Source organism: Gobius niger (genome assembly GCF_951799975.1).
Source record: "Gobius niger genome assembly, chromosome: 15".
NCBI classification, from domain to species: Eukaryota; Metazoa; Chordata; class Actinopteri; order Gobiiformes; family Gobiidae; genus Gobius; species Gobius niger.
This window is the reverse complement of record NC_136866.1, coordinates 24,264,043-24,286,318: the sequence shown is the minus strand read 5'-3', so window position 1 is coordinate 24,286,318 and position 22,276 is coordinate 24,264,043. Positions and strand designations below refer to the sequence as shown.

The window sequence follows — 22,276 nt, the reverse complement described above, 5'->3', positions numbered from 1 at the left end:
GACACAAGAAGTTTTTTTTTCTTGTATCCTCTAGCCTGGGGTGTACAGTGTAGAGCAATAGTTCCCCAAGTGGGCGTCGCGGGATAATGAAGTGTGGGTTGCAAGATGATTTTGAGACAATATATTTTAAATTTCTGACATTTAATTTGATATATTTATATAACATTACATATTAGTGAAATTAAGCCAAATATCAAAATATAGTACATACAAACTAACATCATCAAACCCGTTTTTTGTTGTGCCCCTGAATTTATTCATAAATTTAAAAAAAATGTATAAACAGTACTATCAGTAACTATAGTTTACAGTGGGTGGACCCGAGTTGCAGCCAGTAAAGTTATGTGTTTCATGTTTGCACTGAAGAACATTCTTAGTATATAAATGATTCTGATTCTGAACCCTGATGTAGAGCAGTGGTTCCCAAAGTGGGAATCGGGACACCCTGGTACAATGAAGTGGGGGTCGCAAATGATTTTGAGACGATATTTTTTTTATCTTTCTGATAATGAATTTGATGCATGTTTGATTGAAAACAGCATATTTTAGTCAAAACACATTAGCCAAACAGACTTAAAGGAATAGGCCACCGTTTTTACATACTGAGATATGTTCTTACCTTAGCTTTAACGAGTTCTTTAGGACCTGTCTGGTCTTCCCCCGTGCCTTCAGTCACGTAAACACAGCGCAGTGGGCGTTAGCATTTAGCCTCTCCCTCTCTTCACTATAGCTCCAAAACAGGTCAAGATAGAAGCTACCAAGCTCTTCCACGTTTTCCCTATTTAAATATGGTTACGTGAAGCGTTCCACTACAAAGTATAATTACACAAAATTAAACAATGTGGATTTTCTAAGCGGATAAAAGGGGAACTATATTGTAAGGCGTAATAATACCAGGAGTAGTTCGAAATCCGCGCAGTAATCTTCACTTTACTGTGCGGATGCCAAATTACTCCTGGTATTATTACACTTTAAATTGGCTTGTTGCACAATGTGGCTACGCTAGTTCCTCTGAGCTGAAGTTGTGGGCGCTAGTACTTCCTGTCCGTTTTAATTTCCATTAAGATGAGCTCAGACATGTTTGAATCATCTAATTTCCTACAGATTCTGTGTTGGACGGTGAGTTCCTGGTAGACGATCACCTCCTGCAGGTGAACGAGTTTCTGTACAGTGTAAATGTTTCCGTAGAGGAGACGTCTATGTTTATAAGGATCAGTGAGTTTGTCTTGAAGCTAAAGGCTAACATTCATTTCATGCATTATAACATTTGAAATATAAAATAATCTGCATATAAACCATCATGTCCTACTTTATTTGTTTTATCTGTTTTTTTTTTTTATAGCATGTTAGCCTTTAGCTTCAAGACAAACTGTGAATCCTTTATGATCACAGGCGTCTCCTCTGAACTCGCTACATCCTACATCAAGATTTGAACACACAGTAAATGATCGTCTACCAGGAACTCACTGCCCACCACGTAATCTTCAGAAAATATGATCATTGTTCCAGCAGGTCTGAGCTAGTCTCTATAGGAAAAGAACACAGACAGGAAGTGCTGGCGCTCACAGCTTCAGATCAGAGGAGCTAGCATAGCCACACCGCGCAACAAGCCAATTGAGGACTAGGAGTTTTTAGGAAAATACAGTGTTTTTAGAATATGAAGTTGCATCTTACATAAAAGTAAACAATAAACAAATCCAGTGTTGCAACATATAATTCAGTTTTATTTGAAATCACTGTAAAGTTAGTGTTTTTTTTGCTCATATTTTTTGTTTTTTTTTATCGTCGTCCATCCAGGAAGCACTTTGTCATAAAAGGAGAGAATTAAATGAACAATACCTCAGCGTTTTCTTGCAGCCAATAAACATTTTATTAACAACATGGTCACAAATACTCTGGTGTAATAATATTCTTCTTCTTTTTTTTTTCCTTTTTTTTTTTAAAGATCGCAATATCCAAAACAACTTTATTCAACCCTTCATATATTTTCTCTGGCCTTGTTTTCACATATTCGTGTCAGCGAACGGGATAAAAACGTTTCTTTTTTTAAAAACTCTCCAGGTGTCGAGGATATAGTCAAAACAACGTGCTTTCAAAATTATATAAAATACAAAAAAAACAACAACAAAAAAAAAAAAAAATCGTGTGCAATTAAGTATAAAGTTTATCGTTACTGTCGTAGTTTCATAGTCAGGCCAGCAGTGTTACGGGCGCACTCTCTCGGATGAAAAGGTTTACAATGTGCAAGAACTCAGGGTTGTAATGTCAGATGGAGAGCAGAGGCCAATAATGCAACTCATAAAATATCTCCAACCAGAAAAGTCACAAATGTCAGACCTTACCATTATCCGTGAGTGATAAGGTCCCCAAACTTGCCCCAAGACCTGTACCTGTTTTTCCCGTTTTCAAACCAAAAAAGCTGAAGTTTAACCCGTTTGTCGTGGTCCAAACTCATGCTGAACCTTCCTAATGCAATTCTGATATCTCCCTTTTATTAAATAGGCGACTCAAAATGACCAAAATACAGGCGACTTTCTTTTACGTCTTCAAAAAGGAGTGAGTAATTGAAGTCAGCACTCATTCATGCTCACACCCTTATTTTAAAATCCCGCCATATTCCTTTTAAAGGTGCACTACGCAACCTTTTAATGACTCTGTGGCCTTTTGGGTGCAGCATGGCACCTTTGTTTTTCCCTCACAGTGGCCTCTATGACGCTCCAGGATCAATTGTTTTTAGGGGTTGGTACCAGAAACGGGCCAGCAACCCAAAAACAATTGTTTCTGGAGCGTGATAAAGTGATGTGAGCGAAAAGCAAAGGTGCCATGGTGCACCCATAACGCCACCGAATCACTAAAAGGTCAAATAGACGCAAATATCAAGACTTTTTTTTTCACATAAAAAGTTACACAGTGCACCTTTAAATCTCTCTAAAAACGAATACAGTAATATATACAATGAGGCATTATTCTATAACTTCACATATGACAACTAAGTTACAAATTGCCGGATCTCAATTCTTCGTAGGAATGAGTTAGTGAGCACGTTTTACAATGCACAGTAATATCGGAGGTGGTCAGTAGAGGGCTAGTTGGAGACTGGAGTTGCCGCTGGTCACAGAGATGTCTCCACGACGTCCCCTGGAGATAACGCAAGTCTCCAGATAGTCCTGGTGAAAATGAACAGTCTCCATGTGGGCACGGTCTCAAGCACTTGTATCGCGAATACTATTTGTTGAGACATTTCTGTGACGTCCCTGCATTGTCTCCGAGACTTGTCGGATACCAAGGAGTTCTCGAAGAGTCGTATGGAGTCTCTTTCCTTGGTATCTGACAGGTCTCGGAGACATTGCAGGGACGTCACAGGAACGTCTCACAGGTTGAGGACAACAAATCGTATTTGTGACACAACTGCTCGAGACTGTGTAGACCTCTCGGAGACCATGTGGAGACTCAGCTGAAATCAAATCTGTCCGAATCTACCTGGAGACTCCCTTTATTGCCAGGGGAGGTATCTGAGAACACTCAAGTCTCCAACTGGTCTCTAGGCTGGTGAGTTAGGAGTTCGGTTGTATGTGCCAGTCCGAGTTGCGGAGATGTTGTCTATCTTTTGGGAATCTACACTTCACTTTGGTGGTATAGTTGTTGAGAGGGTTTTACTCTCACTCCACCACATTTAAAAATGTAAAAAAGTACTGTCTGCTCCACTACTTTTCTATAAAATCTCCTCAGTAAAAAGTTCACAGTTGGCCAGTTTTATGCCCACTGAACCACACTCCAGAACAGTAGGTGGCGCTGTGCACATGTACAGTCAATGCCACTGACTCACACAAGGAAGAACACTTGTCCCCGTACTCATGTTTTTAAGCCACAAAGTTCTAATTTATAACACTTATTCAAAATGATTAGTACTTTCTACTTTGAAAAGTCAGTATTTAACACACAACGGCAAACACTTTGGAAATTTCCCTGAAGTGACAGTTTGCCTGCGCTACTTTTTTACTTGTATTTGAGTGATATTTGGCTAGAAAAGTGTGAAATGAAGTACTTTGACTACCGCTGGGTAATGTTTCAAGTATTAGCCTGCTACTTGTGCTACTTCCGGGTTCACAAACGTCACACATGCTAGTTTGTTTTTCTCCACAAATGTCTACGGACACAATTTAGGCCTATACAAAACAGAAAACCAGTTTGAAAACGGGAAAATGTTGACACAGTGCCTTTAAAGTCCTTTCGATAGACAACAGCGTATCAACAAGTCACACAATGCTACCACTTGTTGATATTTTATGACAAAAAGTATTTTACCTCATATTCATAGTGCAGACCGTGAAGGCTTTCAACTTTACGTCAGTTCTTGTTTCACGAGGACAGGTCCAGTAATAACCGAGATATCGATCAAAAAAACCAGGATGAAAACATTTCCATTTTCACAGTCAAAAGGCAAATCCTACCGTATGGCGTCACGTGACCGCGACCTTTTACTAAAACTTACGGCGTGACATCCATAACAGTGATAGCACCAACAGTGAAAAAAGACAGTATAAAAAGATAGAAATACATTTGTGAAGTAGAAATAAAGTGATCCGTTTGCCGTCAGGCCGAGAACAGGGGGCAGAGTGGGTCGAACGGACAAACAGAAAACAGCAGAGGGCGCACTGCAAAAAACGAATGCACATGAGCAGCATTTACATCATGCATTGAGTAGAATTAAAGGGACTATACAGAGTTTAAAAATATTAAAATGATGTATTTTCATCTCCCTACATGTTCCAACAATGTCCTAAAGTGTAGAACGAGCCCAGACAACTGCCTCTAAAATCCTGCACTGTCACTCAAAAAGGTGTTAATTCGGGTCCGAAGTGCCGTCATGCACGAGCGTAATATAGAAGCTGCAGTTACACGTATGACCTGAGGTGGCAGTAGCGAGTATAAAATGGCTAACTTGCATCTAGCCCCTTTAACAGATTTTTTATGCCCATCAACAATGTTTCCTAATGGTTTAGAAATGTATTTGTAGACCTTTATTGTATCCATAGTTCTCATTTCCCTCCCATACCAGTACAAAGTCACTGAATGGTACCTAGCCTCATTATTCAAAATCTCAATGGTTCCCAGTGGGGGTCAGGGCCCCTCGAGGGGTCGCAAGGCCTTATGTGGGGGTCCGATGATATCAAGACGAAACAAAATGGGGAAAAAATGCTGCTGTTTTTAGTATATTTGTGAGTGTAATTAGTGAAATCCTGTCAAATATCGAGAATATACAGTTTAAATACATATTAACTTTTAAAATGTGTTTCTATCCTAAAGTAGCATTAGAGGCAATAACTTTATACAATGGGGGTCCCGAGATGTTGGCTATGGTATAGGTAAGTGCTTCACATTGGAGGTATAAGGGGACAGAGATCATGGGTGGCCTCCCCGGACAATTTTACAGGAATGGATCATTTTTAGTGTTTTTCCCAGCTCTTGCAAATGCACACTGTCGCTGTGTCCATGGGCAAGACACTTCACTTGCCTCCAGTGTCTGTTTACATTGGTGTATGAATGAGAGAGTGAATGGGGCTCCTTACTGTAAACCGCTTTGGGCCTGATAAAGGTAGAAAAGCGCTATATAAGTTGAGTCCCTTTACCATTTACATGTATATCTTTGTTGAGGGCAATTATATATCTCAGGGCGTTTTCACACAGGCGATAGTTAGGTCGACCTAAAGTGGGTCTGAACAGCTGCTCCGAGTCTGGCTAAAACAGGTCTCTCTCTCTCGCCTCTCTTTTGGGCTAGGAAAGAATGAATACGTGCTGCATGAGGACGTTTGGATTACTGCTCTGACGAGGCAAAATGGATCAAATTTATATCATCCATAGTATATGTCTCTCTTCTGCCCAACGTTCCCTTCCTGCTGCAGAAAAGCTTTCCTCTCCATGAGCCGATAAGGTCATTTCTCTTCACTTCACATATCAGCCTCATTGTATTAACCATGAGAGAGAGATCTTAAAGGGATATTTCAGGATTTTTGACATAGGGCCTAATTTCCTAGTTATCCAGAGTGTTGCCGATTTCTGGAGATATATTTTTTTTGTAATTCATGCAGTTCTTATATTTGAAGAGCTACGTGGCGCGAGGCTTGTGCTAGGCTAGTGCATTTCTATGGTATCAGTTAGCCTGCATTAAAAACAGTCTGACCCGCTCCACAGTGCACCTGAGGCAAATCACTTATAACGCCAGACTAACCATATGGTTAGTTTCGATAGAATAATTTTTGGAATAAAACTGACCTTGCATCACATGAATGATCGCATTTTGAGGGACTATTTTCTAGCAGATCACTCCGCCGCTGCGTAGCTTATACAACCACGAAGCAGATGCTGCTCAAATATAAGGTCTTTTAAATGCAAAACGGTTAAAATTACTCTATCGACACAGATATTCATATGGTTAGTCTGGTGTTAGAAGTGATTTGCCTCAGGTGCACTGTGGAGCGGGTCAGACTGTTTTTAATGCAGGCTAGCTGATACCATAGAAATGCGCTAGCCTTGCATTAGCCTAGCGCCACGAAACTCTTTAAATATAAGAACTGCTTGAATTACAAAAAAAATATCTCCAGAAATCAGCAACACTCTGGATAACTAGGAAATGTGGCCCTATGTCAAAAATCCTGAAATATCCCTTTAACATGGACTGAACTAACTAGTAAATGTCGTTGAAACTAGGGCAGTCTCGGGTCGACCAACAAGGCGTTCCTATGTGTGAAAAGAGAATGGCTATGAGGAGCTGGATGACCTGACATTGTAACAATACCCAGCCCTATTTACTGTGAGACAAGACTGCAAGCTGTTTATCCGCCACCATTTTTCTCATTTAAATGTAAAACTACCATTGTAAGATTTAATCAAAGGGCTATTTTCACGCTGCATTGGCAGATACCTTTGCTAAATAAGCAGAAAAATATCTTTAAAACACACTATCTAGGCTTGACGACTACTCAAATAAAGATTAACATTCACAATTGAGGTAACTTTGGGATAACAGTGGCTACTTACAAAAGGAGGTCAAGCCAAAGTATCATTGTTATGTTACCGAAACTCACATGTTCGTTCATTTCTGCAGTGCGCCCCCGGCCTTTTCAAACATTTCCAAACGTACAGCCAAACCCTATGGTACACAGACAAAGACGGAGGTGCTGATGGGACGGGCGGATGTCACAGTTTTATCGACTCCTCTTCTTCATGTTTTTGTTCTCTTCTCTTGGAGGGCCACAGCGCTCGCAGCAGGTCATGTTTTTTTGTTTGTTTTTCATTTTTGAAAAAGGTGGCTCGTCTTTTGGGTGGGGAGGGGGGAAGGGCAGTGGCTCTGTAAGATTATGTCGTGCTAACCCGAGTGAGTTCATGTCTAAGGGCTGCGGAGGAAGAGAGGAGAGAGGTTAGTCGTTTTACAGGGTTTATACTTTTCAACGCCATTTTAATGCTCAAATACTGATAATAATACGGGCAACTGAGCCATATCTGCATTTTAAAATGTTTTAGATCCTAATGTTTGTATTATTGACAAGCTTACGCGGAAATTGAATGCCATCTTGAATCCAATTGACTCAATCATACTTCAAATCATAACAATGGTGCCCAAGAAGTGACTTCCTGTTTCGATCCAGCACACCAAAATAAAAGCACCATCTTATTCATTAGTTCAGCAGTTTATTAGTTCAGCTTTCTTTCTGCCTAACTATTAACAGACACTAAAAATGTGTTTATTTAATTATATTCACGTACCTGCTGAACTAATCAATGAGACTAGCTGTGTGCTTTTATTTTGGCGTGCTGGATCGAAACAGGAAGTCACATCTTGGGCGGTGTTGTTAGATTTGAAGTTATGCACAGAGTCAATTGAACGACATTTAAGTCCACTTTAATACATAAATTTGGCTACACTTATGATGCTAGCCTGTAAATTTACTTTTGAAATAAATAAAACCCTAATAATTATCAAATACATTTAGAGGAGGGTGGTACTCTGTTACATTTACTTCAGTTTTTTAAAGTGTCAGCTATGCTTTTAAATGGTATTACATCAGAATAGCCCATAATAATAAAGGCTTTTTAGAAGATCAGTTTTGATGTAGGAAGAGTGTTTTGGGTTTGGATGTTATAGAGGTAACTACTTCTTGGAGTAATTTTTATCACACTTTGTTTTGCTTCGCTTGAGTAATATACATACAGGTAAAACTCGGAAAAATAGAATATCGTTCAAAAGATAATTTATTTCTGCAATTCTACTTAAAATGTGATACTAATTTATGATATAGACATGCAAAGTGACAAATGTTAAGCCTTTGTTTGTTATAATTTAGATGATTATGGCTTACAGTTCATTTTCAAAATATTCAAATTTATTTTTTTTTACAAGCTGTGGGCCATAATAATCAAAATGATGACAAATAAAGGCTATACATGTCTCACTTTGCATGTAATGAGTCTATCATATATCAGTTTCGCAGTTTAAGTTTATTAACAGAAGCGAATGCACTTTTTAACAATATTCTAATTTTCCGAGTTTCAGTAAATCTGTGACAAATGTGATTTTTATTTTATTTTAATTTTTGTTTTGGCAGCCCTAAATCAGCCTTTTACACTGGAAAAAAGATCATCGTAAATGAGATTTAAAATTGCTTAAACAAAAGGTTCTTTGTGTTGAATTTAAGTCGGTTTGAACTAATCTAAGATCAGATGAAATTCCAATGGTACTGGTAATGATGAATAATCTGAATAATAATCTGGTTCCACTGACAAGAAGAGGTTTTATCTTATCTAAGACCAGACCAAATCTACTCAAACTTTAGATTTAATCACTTAATTTAAGTAGATTTAGGCCAGTTCTTTCCTAACAGTTACTCAAGTAGGAGTTTTTCAAGTACTTTTATAATTGGGTAAATATTGTCTCTACTCTAGTCTCCCCACGTCTGAATAAAATAGAAGAGCTGCAATGAAAGTCTGAGTATCTGATCTTTAGTGCGACCTAGTGGTGGCCATCGTGAATAACACCTTGCTTCTTGTAAAGAAATAAAATCTCATGTTTTGCCAAATACCTACCATCAATAATTTCATCCTTTACTTTGTGCAACTCACGGAAAACTTCATCCAAAATTTCCTTCAGAGCAGAAAAGCACAATCATTATTACTTTTTTTCCCCGAATGCATCTAAACTCGAACAGAGAAGTGGTCTTTTTACCTGTTTCATTCTATCGAAGTCTATAGAGTCAGTGTCAGCACCACTCCCCGCGGCTCTGGCTCTGTGTGGACAAGACTCACGGTTACACTCAAACACACACACCACCTTTAAGTACGAGGCTGCTCCTCTCACCTCGACACCATGGACCTGTCTGCGGAGTTGGCTCGGTCCCACGGCTTCCTCGCGCCATCTAAAGAAAACGAGGGATTGACACAGTTTACAGTGACAGCAGCGAGAGTGTGCGCAAACATCACTATTCTACACTTTGTTGGTTAGAAAATGCAATATAAACAAAGCATCCAGTAGTGTCACTTCCTGGTTATTCAAGAGATCTCACTCTAAGCTCCAAGAGTGAGGTCGCCTTTCTCCAATAAACAAGGGGAAATGGCTGATGGGGTTGAAAGGATTAAGCTTAGCAAGCGATCCAGAGGTGAGTGAAGCATTTCCTGCGGTGCTAACAATAGCAACTGGAGATTCCTCCCCTTTATCTGGGACATCAAAAGCTAGTTGGGGAAATTTTAGTGAATTTTTGTTTGGGAGAGGGGTCAGAAAAGTACATTTTGTTAAGAAACAAAACCCCTCCATGAACAGAAATGGCCTGGGGAGCTCTGTCATGTTAATGAGGCTGAAACTCAGCCCAGGACAGATCAATAGGCAGGTAACGATCAGTGATCAGCTGAGAGTAAGATCGTTCAGACTGAAGCTCATCTGAGAGTGAGATCGTTCAGACTGAAAGCAACAAATTTGTTTACCCACAGGTTGAGAGTAGCCTTTAATAGAGGGGAGGGACATAACCAAGCTAAAGCCTCCCAGTGTTTTTTATCTCGCCCACTTGTGAGCCCACGCTGAAGCGCTGAGCGCACCTGAGCTCACAGCAGCTGCAGCGACGCAGACGTGTCACAGACGTGTCACAGACGTATCACAGACGTGTCACAGACGTGTCACAGACGTGTCACAGACGTGTCACAGACGTGTCACAGACGTGTCACAGACGTGTCACAGACGTATCACAGACGTGTCACAGACGTGTCACAGACGTGTCACAGACGTGTCACAGACGTGTCACAGACGTGTCAGACGTGAGACAGATGTGTCACAGACAACATGAGGAAACTGTTGACAAACTCCTTCAGTCTCTCTGCCAAGTTATTTCCACTAATATTTTCTTCCTACACTAAAGTGCTTTTGTGTTTTCACCAAATCTAAAATAAATGATATTGTGAACCTAGAGGAGAAGCGCAGAAGTTTGAATGATTCTGTCTTACGGTGGGACCGGCCACTCGAGTAAACAGGCTTTAGTGTCGCTGATGAAGACTTTAGGATGAAGAGGCGAAATGTTCTTCAGGTTAGTACAGACGATGACTTCATCTACGATGGACAACTCCTTTATGACTGAGAGCTTACACAAACCAGTTGAGGAAACATAGACATTTAAGTTCTTTTACTTACTTACACTTATTTCAATTTTATAATGAACACTTTTTACTTCACTACATTGTAGGGCAAGTATCTGTACTGTGTACTGTGCTACATTTTTAAATCTGAGTTAATGTATTTTGAATGGTCATTTAAACATTTATTTTCACAGTAACATATTTTTCTGATTACTCCTGGTTTAGTCCTAATTTAGAAAACAGAACAATTCTTCATATGCACTTTTAACTGTTTCAACACTTTCAAAGAATGAAGTACATTTGTAAGCTTGTCCTCTCATAGCATTTTGATTTGATATTTTCAGTCAATTTGTTGTTTTTATTTCTGCATTGCATCCTCTTATTTAAGTTTTTACCTGTTGAGTTCTGTCCACTGCGAGTGCTGGGAGATGGTGAATTTGGGTCGTCCTTAAAAAGAAAGAAAGGAAATTTAATCAACGTAAAACCAAAGAAAGAGGAGCTTTGTCACAAGTAATAATAATAATAATAATAATGCACTCACGTTTTGTCCATCTTCTGCTGCTTTCCTTCTGCAAACACAAATACAGCTCGTGTCAGGAAGCTGAACTCTCTCCCTTCCCTGTCCCCAACCCCTCAAGTACAATGAACTATATAAGGGAGTAATTTAGATTCACTATCAATCATTTTTACACATCACGATTGACACTAAAGATAATCCTTGTTTTTTATTTCCTGTGCTCATGCTCATGTGTTTACGGGTCTATGTTGTAAATGAACCAGCAGCTCTGACCTTCGGGCCAACAGTGCGTTCATCTCCTCCATCAGACCCCCTCCACTGCCTCCGCTCGTCCGGTTCGCTTCATTTTTGGGGGCGGGCGTGTTGTTGTCGTCAGTTGTCTGCAATAAAACAACGAGAGTATTTTAATTTTCTCCACACAGAAAGCTTGCATTTTATTTATTAAGGTCTTACTCTCTGCACGCGCCGCAGTTTGGCCCCCGCGATCATAGCGGCCAGTCCGGTGGGGGCCGGGGACTCGTCTCCGTGGCCTCCTCCCAGCGGCAGAGGAGGAGGCAGGGGCGGCTGAGGAGCCACAGAGGGCGGCGGGGGCCCCGGGGGAGGCGGAGGTGGAGGAGGGGCCCCGCACATGTTCATGTTGGGAGGTACTACAGGAGGAGCCACCGACAGCACAGCGGGGTGGCCCTGGAAAGGAGAACCTGCAGGAGACACAACAGTCAGCGCCAGAGTCACCGAGATACAAAATATGTCAATTCAATGTATTCCAAAAACTTTTTCTCCTCTAATATGTACATTTTAAGAATATAATCTCGTAGGTGACGATGGTGGTGGTCGTACCTGAGTTGGAAGACCGCCTCTCTCGCTCCATGTGTGCCTGCATTTGCTGCTGCTGCTCCATCATCTGCCTGAGGACACAAAGGGCACAAAGATTTAAGAAAACGAATGGATCTTTAACAGCCAGTCTAAGCCGGCATTTTGAATTCTGAGAGGTTTTGGATGAGACTTAGAAAAACATTATTATAGCAATGATTTCAAACTTTTCAAACCAATACCATTTCACTAACAAGGACCAGGCCACAACAGAGCAAAAAAAGGAATATTTATTAGGGGAGATTGATGAAGGGACAATGCATTTGAAGAGCACTGCGTGCATTATGCAGAGACCTTACAATAAAGGTATACTTTATTGTCCCCATAGGGAAATTTGACCTCTGCATTTTCTGGGGCAACCTGTAAGGATCAGTGGACGACGATAGTGCTGCACCCGGAGACCCATCACCAGGCTGATGGTCAGAATCACTTGGCTGGAGGATCCACGTATTGTACATGTTTTTAGTGGTAAGGGAAACCAGAGTACCCAGAGGAAACCTACACAGACATGGGGAGAACATACAAACTCCACACCGAAAGGCCCCGTCTGGGTGGGAATCAAACCCGGGACTTTCTAGCTGTGAACCGCTATGCCTGGGTGTGTCTGGGTGATGTAGGAATCTGTGTGGGGGGTCCATCTTTGTAGATCACCCGCCAGACTACTACTGAAGATAGCTTGAACATGGAGGAAGAACATGACCAACAGAGATGAATGAACTTCCTAGTGAAATAAGCTGCTGTTAAAACAGGGCGCGGCCGTTGAGGAAAAGTGATGAGAGGCTGGAGAAGCTGGAGATATTGAGGCGTGGCCCTGCTCCTGAGCCTCAGATAATAACATCAACAACATTCCATAAACGGTTTGATCTCTCAAGTATCACCAGGGCTAGATCAAGATCAATTAAGGACAAAACCTGGTTTTAAGTGTCTGAACCAGAACTTAAATGCATTACTAAAGCATAAATGAAACCACCATAAGAACATGAGAGCCCCAGAAAGATACAACATTATGTGTGTCATATGTGTTATTTATCATATTTCCAATGCATTACTCGTATTAAAAGCTAAATTAATGATGAAATGTTGATTTATTGTCTGGCTTGTTTTTAGACCGAGGGATATAATTAGACAGTAGGAGGCACCGTTAGTATTCCTGACCAAAGGAAGACTAGACTGATACCGATGCATGAGCTCATTTTAAGTATTGACATTGAATTGCGCTGGAAAGATGTGTCTTTCATTGGAGAGAATTGCTGATCTGGAATATCACCTCCACATTTTCCCAAGCTGGTGCATCAGCCAACCGGCTTTCATTCTCTTCAAATGTCTCCTTATCTTTTGATGTGAGAAGCGTCTGTCGCCAAAAAGAAAGGCCAGATTTGAAGTGGTTTCCAGCTGCTTTGTACGGCGAAAGTGCCAAGTCAGCATCCGCCTCTCTCTCTCTCTCTCTGACAGCGGAGGGATCTCGGAGCTGCTGAGCCCAACAACCCTCGAACGATACCCCACAGTGAATTCATTTGCACCGGGACTCGAAACACGGAGAATCTGATCCCAAAATAGACTTCCATTGTGGTTGGCACACTTATCCCAAAAAGCTTGTTTCATTGTCTAAGCATACCTGGCGCAGTATTTTTGCTTTATTCGCACAGTTTTGAGTAATCTTGTTCACTCTGGTTGCTTCTTCTTCTACAGCTGAAGTGCTCTGATCAGTGATCCCCGGATTTTGTTGCCATAGCTCAAGCCGTTTTAAGCTGCACAGCACTCAATTTAATAATGTGCAAAAATAACATGCACTTGAATCTTATTTTCAACATGAGTAATTCCCAAAGCTGCCAGTAGAGGTCGCACCAAGCAACATATGAGATCCATTCATTGGGAATAATGATTGAATGACTGATTGTCTAGATAGACTGAATAAGGAGACTTTACGCAGACTTTAAAAAGGTAGGGTTAAAATAAGGTTGGGAACACACAATATTTAGTTTAAGCAGTACTAAGTAACTCTTACCCCCATAGGCCATAAGCACAACTGCAGGTGTCATAGCATGTTACGTTGTTTTTACTTATTAATTATCAGTGAGAGTAAATACTACGCTGACAGAAAAGATAAAGGGAGAGAGGGATATTGTACATCCAATTACACAATGGAAATACTTTTTTTCACCCAAACTTGGCTGTAAATACTGTTTAAAGTGGCGCTAGCCCGCAGTTAGCTTTGCCCCTTAGCCTGTTGGCTTCTTCTTCGTGATTCTATTAGTGTGTATTGGTGGCTCTGGGGCGGTGGCAGTCATGATGCAATTGTGGTTTTCTGGCCAGAGACACCAGGGGGAGATGAAAGACCCCCCAATCATCCCATTAACACTTGTATTACCCACAGAGGGACTACGGAAAGGGTTTATTAAAGTAAACAAATTGCTGTAAAATAAGAGAAATGTACTTGAAATTAAAAAAATATTTAAAAGGCAAAGGCAAATTGATTTCTTGATTCATTTGTTTCATTTAAATAAGTATAACCAAGACTCTAGTGTCCTCCACAAACACTGGCCCCGTGACATCATTTAAGGTGATGGCGCTTCCAAAAGCACACCGATGTCCAAAGGGAGAAAGTAATGGACAGCTCTGAGCGTATCCCAGAATGCACTCTGGCTTTCTCCGAGTGCTGTCGCTAACCCCAATCCGCAACACTTTAACGCGTCTCGACATGGGTTCAGTTCAGGTTTGCTCACTGGTTTGGAAGAGACTGGGGGGGGAGAAGCCTGATTTAAAATAAAGGACGTCAGTAAAACACGGCGGAGGCAGACAGTTAATGTCACAGCACTGTCTCGCTCCGAGGGCCAGGAAAGTGCTCCTCTGGGCCCTTTTCTGCTCAGGGCAAGCTGGTTCTCTCTATGCTAGGGTTCTTTTTATGTCACTACTAAAACTGGAATTAGACTTTTACACTTAAATACACTGCCTGAATAAAAAGAAGTGGCCACCTGGATTTTGATATTGCAGAAGCTTATTGAAACAATGCCACATCTGTAATAAAAGCTAAATATGGCCTCCAACCAAGCATTAGAGTATATTTTAGTCCACTCATGCTAATCAGAAATGAGACAGCAATTATTTTAAGTTGTGGGAGAAATTGTGTTCTCTGAGGAAGGTTCTTGCATTCAAAAGAGAAAGCAGAGGGACTGCCTTTTGTGGCTAATAGATAGCATTAGAGTCGCTACTTTGCTTCAAATAATCCTAAAGTTGTGCTAGCTTAGTTAGCTTTGCCCGTTAGCCTGTTAACTTCTTCTTCGTGATTCCTTTAGTGTGTATTGGTGGCTCCGACCCAGTGGCAGGGGAGTTGCAATTGTGGTTTTCTAGACAGAGACACCAGGATGAGATAAAGACCCTCCAATCATCCCATCAACACTTGTATTACCCCCAGAGGGACTATGGAAAGGATTTATTAAGGTAAACAAGTTACTTAGTTCTTCTTTAAGAGAGGTTTAAACCGTGTCCCACACCTTTATTTATGCTTGGGGCCTTAATGCCAGCTCTGTGTTACAATTAAAGGTTAGCTTTTAAGGTTTTAATTGTGTGGAATTATGAAATTGCTAATTCAACAAGAAGTCTGAGGGCTGCATTTGGGCACCTCTGCATTAAAGTAAAACTATTTCAAAGTAATGTTATTGTTACATGAGTGAATATTTTGGCAACTCTACCCACCTCTGCTTTCAAGACGATTGTCCCCTCAGTGTTGCCAGATCCTATGGTTAAAACCAGTTTGGAAATGGACATAAAGAGACCCTCTCCCAGTTCTAATTAATGCTAGTACAGCCTCATGCTCAGAAACCTGTGCTTGTATCCTCATATGCAGCTTAAGAATACATTACGATTCATTTTTACTTTACACGTTTATTGACATGACTTCCTGCATGCTCTTACCTCGCCCTCTGCACTTCAATCTCCTCCGAGGTGGGCCCATTCTGGACTTGGCGTTGGACCGCGGGACCTACCACAGAAAGAGACAGACAGAGTTACACGACCTTAATCGTAAGAATATTAATCCACCACGACACGCTCTTCGCCGTTAATTCAATTTGCGCCTGACGTTTCCCAGACAAGCGGAGCCTCTTAATTAGAAGAAACAGAATCAAAAGGAGCGTGATTATGTTCCTCTGCTAATGAGGGATGTGACAAAAGACAATTAATCTCTCACTCTGGATTAACGAGCATGAATTACACAGTCGCCTCGCCATTAAGACGTACTACACTCAGAAAGGCGCTTTCACACTTCAGACGATTGTTTCTTAAATGAGTATAAAGTGAGATAAAATGAGTTTTGCGTCTGGACTTTAAAGTGGATGTATAATTCATGATTGAGGCTTAGACAGATGCTTTTGGGAACCTCAGAATTGACACTTTACGTTTTAAAATGTGAAATAATAACTCCTATGAACAGAAAAGAGAGAGGCTGGCAGTGGTCAGAATTTCAATTGGACACCTTGGACACCCTCTGCAGGCAGCCGTGAGAATTACACATGACAAACAAGGACATAAAGCTTTCACTTCCTGCTAAGGGCATGCTCGCAAATACAAAGTGTGACAGAAAACAAAATCCAAAGCACTTTTTCTTAAGCTTTCTTAAAAAATACTTTGTTTAAAGGAGGAAATTCATTTAAAATCTTTAAAAACATTGCGTGCTGGGTGTCAATTTATCTCACACATAGCTGCCAACACAACTGCTGTGTGCGGTTGGCCTATGGGATAATGGGGTATGGGATAAATTAACCAGAGTCCGATACAGAATTTTGGGGATGTTTATTGGCCGATGTGCACCGCCAATATATTTTTTTAAATGTCCATCCATTTTCTTCCGCTTTATCCGGGGCCGGGTCGCGGGGGCAGCAGTCTCAGCAGAGATGCCCAAACTTCCCGATCCACGCACACCTCCTCCAGCTGTTCTGGGGGGACCCCGAGGTGACACCAGGCCAGCTCGGAGACATAGTCCCACCAGCGTGCCCTGGGCCTTCCACGAGGCCTTGTCCCACTAGGACATGCCTGGAACACCTCGACCAGGAGGCATCCGGAACATATGCCCGAGCCACCTCAGCTGGCTCCTTTCGACGTGACGGAGCAGCGGCTCATAAAAAACAGCGGTTCCTCACCCGATCTTGAAGGGTGTGCCCAGCCACCCTGCGAAGGAAGCTCATTTCGGCCGCTTGTATTCGAGATCTTGTCCTTTCGGTCATTACCCAAATCTCATGACCAACGTAGATCGATCGGTAAATTGAGAGCTTTGCCCCCGACTCAATTTCTCGTGTATAATCCTGTATATGACGCGTCTAAAATGTAAGATGTGTCAGTGTTGCCAGACAGCAGGGGGCGCTTTTCTTATTCAGGATATTCATGTTTACTAGGTACTTCAAACAGTCAAAACTTGTGACAGCGATGTTCCTCAGCTCCCTACAAAGTTGTGGGAGGGCTCATTTTAAAGGAACATCAGCCTTTTATCGGCTGATACAAAAAAATAGGCGAGTGTCAGCGTTGGGTGCTCTCCTATAGAGCAAAAAAGAAGAAGATTCATTTGATTAAAACTTTGATATTTCATACTTCAGGTGGAGGGAAAGTGAAGAAACTGAAAGAACTGATGACTCAAAGAAGCATAACAGGACACTACACCATGAACATTTCATGAGGGGACAATTATATTATCATTAATTTGGTTTATGTGGGCTGTAAAGTCACAGATTGTATTTGTAACAACATAACAATGTTTCCAAAGGGAGTAGGCGGAAGAAAACTACACTTAACATAACATAAAAAGACAACATAAAAGCTCCATTAGGACAGATTAGTGCAAAACCTAGCCCTCAGTTCAGTCGGCGCAGATGATGACAGCTCCTCGAGTGAATTGTCAGAGCAGCTCCGAGGCGCTGGGCTGTAATCCGTTTAAACAGAGCTGTGATGTGCAGATGGACCCGAAGATAAACACTGTAATTAATTTAAAACACAGTTCGACCGGAGCGAGACAATAGGGATTATGAAGAAAGAAGCAGACGGTGCAGTATGGAACTAAAACGAGAGCTCCTCTGGGACGCAGCGCCTCGTATGGTTCTCTCTGTAGGAGCGTCTGAGGATAATGTACATGTAAAAACTGCCACCACAGCATATTCTAGTCATCGTCCGTAAAGTGTATGTGTGTTGCTAGCACTGTCGCTTCACAATAAGGTTCGACTCCAAGGGCAAGTGAGCCAGTTCAGTGTGGAGTTTGCATGTTCTTCAAGTGTCTGCATATGTTTCCTTCAGGTACCACCAAAAACATGTACAATAGGGATGAATGATGTGTGTGTCGCGACTAGGGCCCGACCGATATGGATTTTTGTGGTCCGATACCGAGATGAAGGGGGTTGGCCTGGCCGATAGCCAATATATTTAAGTAATTTAATTTTATAATTTGTTTTTTTTAATCTATTAAATAGTCTATTATTAGAAATGTATTATTATAGTATTATTTGGGGGACTTGCATCATGTGAAAAGCGCTATTAACACATAAACAAATAAACTTCCATTCCAGCACTTTCCTGATAAAAGCCATTCTTGTGTTTCACTTGATCTATAAGCAGAGATTAGATTAGATATATAACATTTTTTGAACATGAACTGTAATCCATAATCATCAAAATTATAACAAACAAAGGCTTGACAGATGTCACTTTGCATGTAAAGTTTCCTTTCAATACAAAAGCCTGTTTCATTGAATTGTGAACCCCAAGGCAGACGTTGCTTTTTTTTTTTAACCAATATTTTCACATATAAGGAACTAAGCAAGATGTCCCAAATCTCCCTGAGCAAATCCGAGCACAAATTTAAACCTGGCTCTATCTGTTATTTAGATTTTATTGCTGAAACTATCTGCAATGAAGGCCATTTTTACTCATATAAGGCCCTAATATCATATGAAAACAATAAAAGAAAGAAAACTTTTTGTCATTAATCTACAGCAAATGTTTCAAATGAACATCACTAAACTAACACCTGCACCTATTCGCCTTCAGAAGAGAAAACACATCCTGCACTGCCTGAACTGTCGCCTCTTACATAAGCGTGACAGAAGCGGGTGACGGCTCGGAGCGGAGAGGCCTGATGGAGCTGACGGCGGCGCTAATGGCGGCGGCTGATCAGGTAACAGCGGGACCAAAATAACACGCGGACAAAAGGCACTGACTCACACCCATGTTACACACACAGCTCCCGCCTCCGAGGCCAAAACTCACGACAACAGAGCTCATGTGTCCGAGCACTGACCAAACAAACAGGAGTAAAACAAGACCAGGACCAGAGCATTTCTGAGCCACGAGCGTCGGCCTTGACGCAGGAGTCATAGCATGTTGCGATTTATTAACTCATTAATTGTCCGTGAGAGTAAATACTACGCTGACAGAAAAGGTGAAGGGAGTTTGGGATATTGTACATACAATTACACAATGGAGATACATTTTTTTCACTCAAACTTGGCTGTAAAGCTTCTTCTTCGTGATTCCATTAGTGTGTATTGGTGGCTCCGGTCCGGTGGCAGTCAAGTTGCAATTGTGGTTTTCTAGCCAGAGACACCAGGGGGAGATGAAAGACCCCCCAATCATCCCATTAACACTTGTATTACCCCCAGAGGGACTAGAAAAGGATTTATTAAGGTAAACAAGTTACTCAGTACTGCTTTAATGGATTTTAATGCCCCGCAGAAACACTGAAGTAAAAAGTTTAAGAGAAAGATTTTTAAAAAGTACTTGGAGAAAATGTTGCTTGAGTCATGTGAGAGTAAGAGTCTGATTCATGTTTCAGTAGTGTTATGAACAAAACATGAAATCAAGAAAATACCATAAAAAACATATGAAGAAATCATTATGAAGAATTAAGTGTCAAAATGAAGATTTGTCACTTAAAGCTGCACTATGTGACTTTTTACGTGGAAAAAAAACACTTGATATTTGCATGGATTTTATCTTTTAGTGACTCACTGGCTTTAAGGTGCAGCATGGCACCTTTGCTTTCCCTCACAGTGGCCTTTATGACGCTCCAGAAACAATGGTTTGTGGGTTTCTGGACAGTTTCTGGTACAAACCCCTACAAACAAATGATCCTGGAGCGTCATAGAGGCCACGGGAAAGCAAAGGTGCCATGCTGCCCCATAACGCCACTGAGTCACTAAAAGGTCAAATGCATGCAAATATCAAGATTTGTTTTTTCACCTAAAACGATGCATAGTGCACCTTTAAAGACTTACTCACAGTGGCAAGAGTTCCTTTTTTTTTACTCAAGTAAGAGTACAGATATAGTACTGTATGAAGAAAATACTTGCAAACATAAAGTTACCTCAAAAAGATACGAAATGTAACTGAGTAAAACAAACAAACCTAAACGAGTATTATTTTCTAAATAGGAATTATACTTTCAACCATTAAATCAGCTGTAAACACAGGGTGTGGTTTGGTTTAGTCGGTTGTCAAGGTAAACAACAAGCAACAAACACAAAAACCCATGAATATAATACGTGTTTGAGTCCTTTTACTTCAAAATATTCTCTTTCTTTTCAGTCTTCTTGTTATGATGCTATGTCTTGAATTTGTGGGAGAACTTTTAGGAACATTATGTCCACTGTAACATGTAACGCTAATGTAACTGTGTATTACGTTACAAAATAGCGACAAGGAAAATCCATTATAAGCCACAATACTGCAGTAGATTAACAGTTTCAGGTATTGTTGTATCTAAGAAGAGTTTTCCACATCATCCCCGACAAACCGTCACAGCACAATCAGAAGAACGTGTTAAAGAGAGGTTCAGAAGAAAAGTAAAGCCGGATGAAAACACTCCAGTTCAAAAAGGATGAGACTGGTCACACGGCGCCGGGTCTTACATGACATGCTGAAGAACAGAAACCGCCCGAAGCAGACGCACAGGCACTGACAGAGCCACTCTCTGCCGCTCACCATCCTCCATCACCGTCACCTGCCGCGGACTTCCCTCTCCCCCGGCACCTCCCTCCCCTCGCTCTGCGGAGCTCAAGTGTCCGCTGTCATCTTCAGGTAACGCACACCGGCAGCAGCGGAGCGGGAGGACAGTGGTTAAGGTTTCAAAAGGTCAGGTCTGTGATGAGATGTTGCTTCTAAAGCTGCTTCATCTGATGGTTTTTTATGCAGAATTCCAGTGTGTCCGTGTTCATTTCATCAGCTGTTTAGTCAAAGTGATATTTTTGTTGTTTAACATCTTAACCACCACCTGAGCCGAGCACTATTTGTACTGTTTGAATTTACCCAAATCTAAAAGCTTCAACAACAAAAAACATAAATAATGCGACGAAAACAAGGGTGAAAAGGCAACAAACATGTGACGAAAGAACAACAAAAGAACGAAAGGAAGAGTGTCGAAAGAGCAAAGAAAGAGTAGAAGGAAGAGCAAAAGGAAGAGTGACAAAAGAGCAAAAGAAAGAGCAATGAAAGAGCAAAGAAAGAGCAATGAAAGAGCAAAGAAAGAGTAAAAGGAAGAGCAAAAGGACGAGTGACAAAAGAGCAAAAGAAAGAGCAATGAAAGAGCAAAGAAAGAGTAAAAGGAAGAGCAAAAGGACGAGTGACAAAAGAGCAAAAGAAAGAGCAACGAAAGAGCAAAGAAAGAACAATGAAGGAGCAAAGAAAGAGCAACAAACAAGCCACAATAGAGTGACGAAAGAGCAAAAGGAAGAGCAAGAGGAAGTGCAAAGAAAGAGCAAAGAAAGAGCAAAAGAAAGAGCAAAAGGAAGAGCAAAAGAAAGAGCAAAAGAAAGAGCAAAAGAAAGGGCAAAAGGAAGAGCAAAGGAAGAGCAAAGAAAGAGCAAAAGAAAGAGCAAAAGGAAGAGCAAAAGGAAGAGCAAAAAAAAGAGCAAAAGAAAGAGCAAAGAAAGAGCAAAAGGAAGAGCGGAAGAAGAGTGAAAGAAAGAGTGACAAAAGAGCGAAAGAAAGAGCAAAGAAAGAGCGTTCAAAGAACGACGAAAGAACAACCAAAGAACGCCGAAAGAGCGACGAAAAAAAATTACGATTAAAAAGCCACAAAGAAAAAGCATTAAAATAACAACCAAAACATGACAAAACAGAAAAACGAAAATAACGCTTGAAAAATGTGACAAAAATTGTGGCGACGTAAGAAAGTTACGATCACTTTTGTAGGTCTTTGCTTTCAAATTGCTCTCCAGGTTTTAGATTTGGGGAAAGACGAACCGGAGTAAATGCACTCGGGCCAGGCGGGGGTCAAGAGGTTAAACATGGACTAAGCTA

At 41.1% G+C, this 22,276-nt stretch overlaps 1 protein-coding gene across 2 annotated transcripts in view; it reads right to left on the bottom strand.

Annotated features, from left to right (window-relative positions):
* Positions 1-7,037: 7,037 nt before the first annotated feature.
* Positions 7,038-22,276, bottom strand: part of evlb (Enah/Vasp-like b) — a 78,398-nt gene continuing 63,159 nt past the window's right edge. For both annotated transcript variants that reach the window (XM_079572785.1, XM_079572784.1), the window contains exons 4-13: positions 15,914-15,980; positions 11,969-12,036; positions 11,585-11,829; positions 11,405-11,511; positions 11,156-11,183; positions 11,010-11,061; positions 9,353-9,410; positions 9,221-9,281; positions 9,082-9,139; positions 7,038-7,394 (exon numbers count right to left, since the gene is read on the bottom strand). In XM_079572785.1, coding sequence (XP_079428911.1) covers positions 7,357-7,394; positions 9,082-9,139; positions 9,221-9,281; positions 9,353-9,410; positions 11,010-11,061; positions 11,156-11,183; positions 11,405-11,511; positions 11,585-11,829; positions 11,969-12,036; positions 15,914-15,980 — 782 coding nt within the window. In that variant the 3' untranslated portion in view covers positions 7,038-7,356. The remainder of the gene's footprint in view (positions 7,395-9,081; positions 9,140-9,220; positions 9,282-9,352; positions 9,411-11,009; positions 11,062-11,155; positions 11,184-11,404; positions 11,512-11,584; positions 11,830-11,968; positions 12,037-15,913; positions 15,981-22,276) is intronic.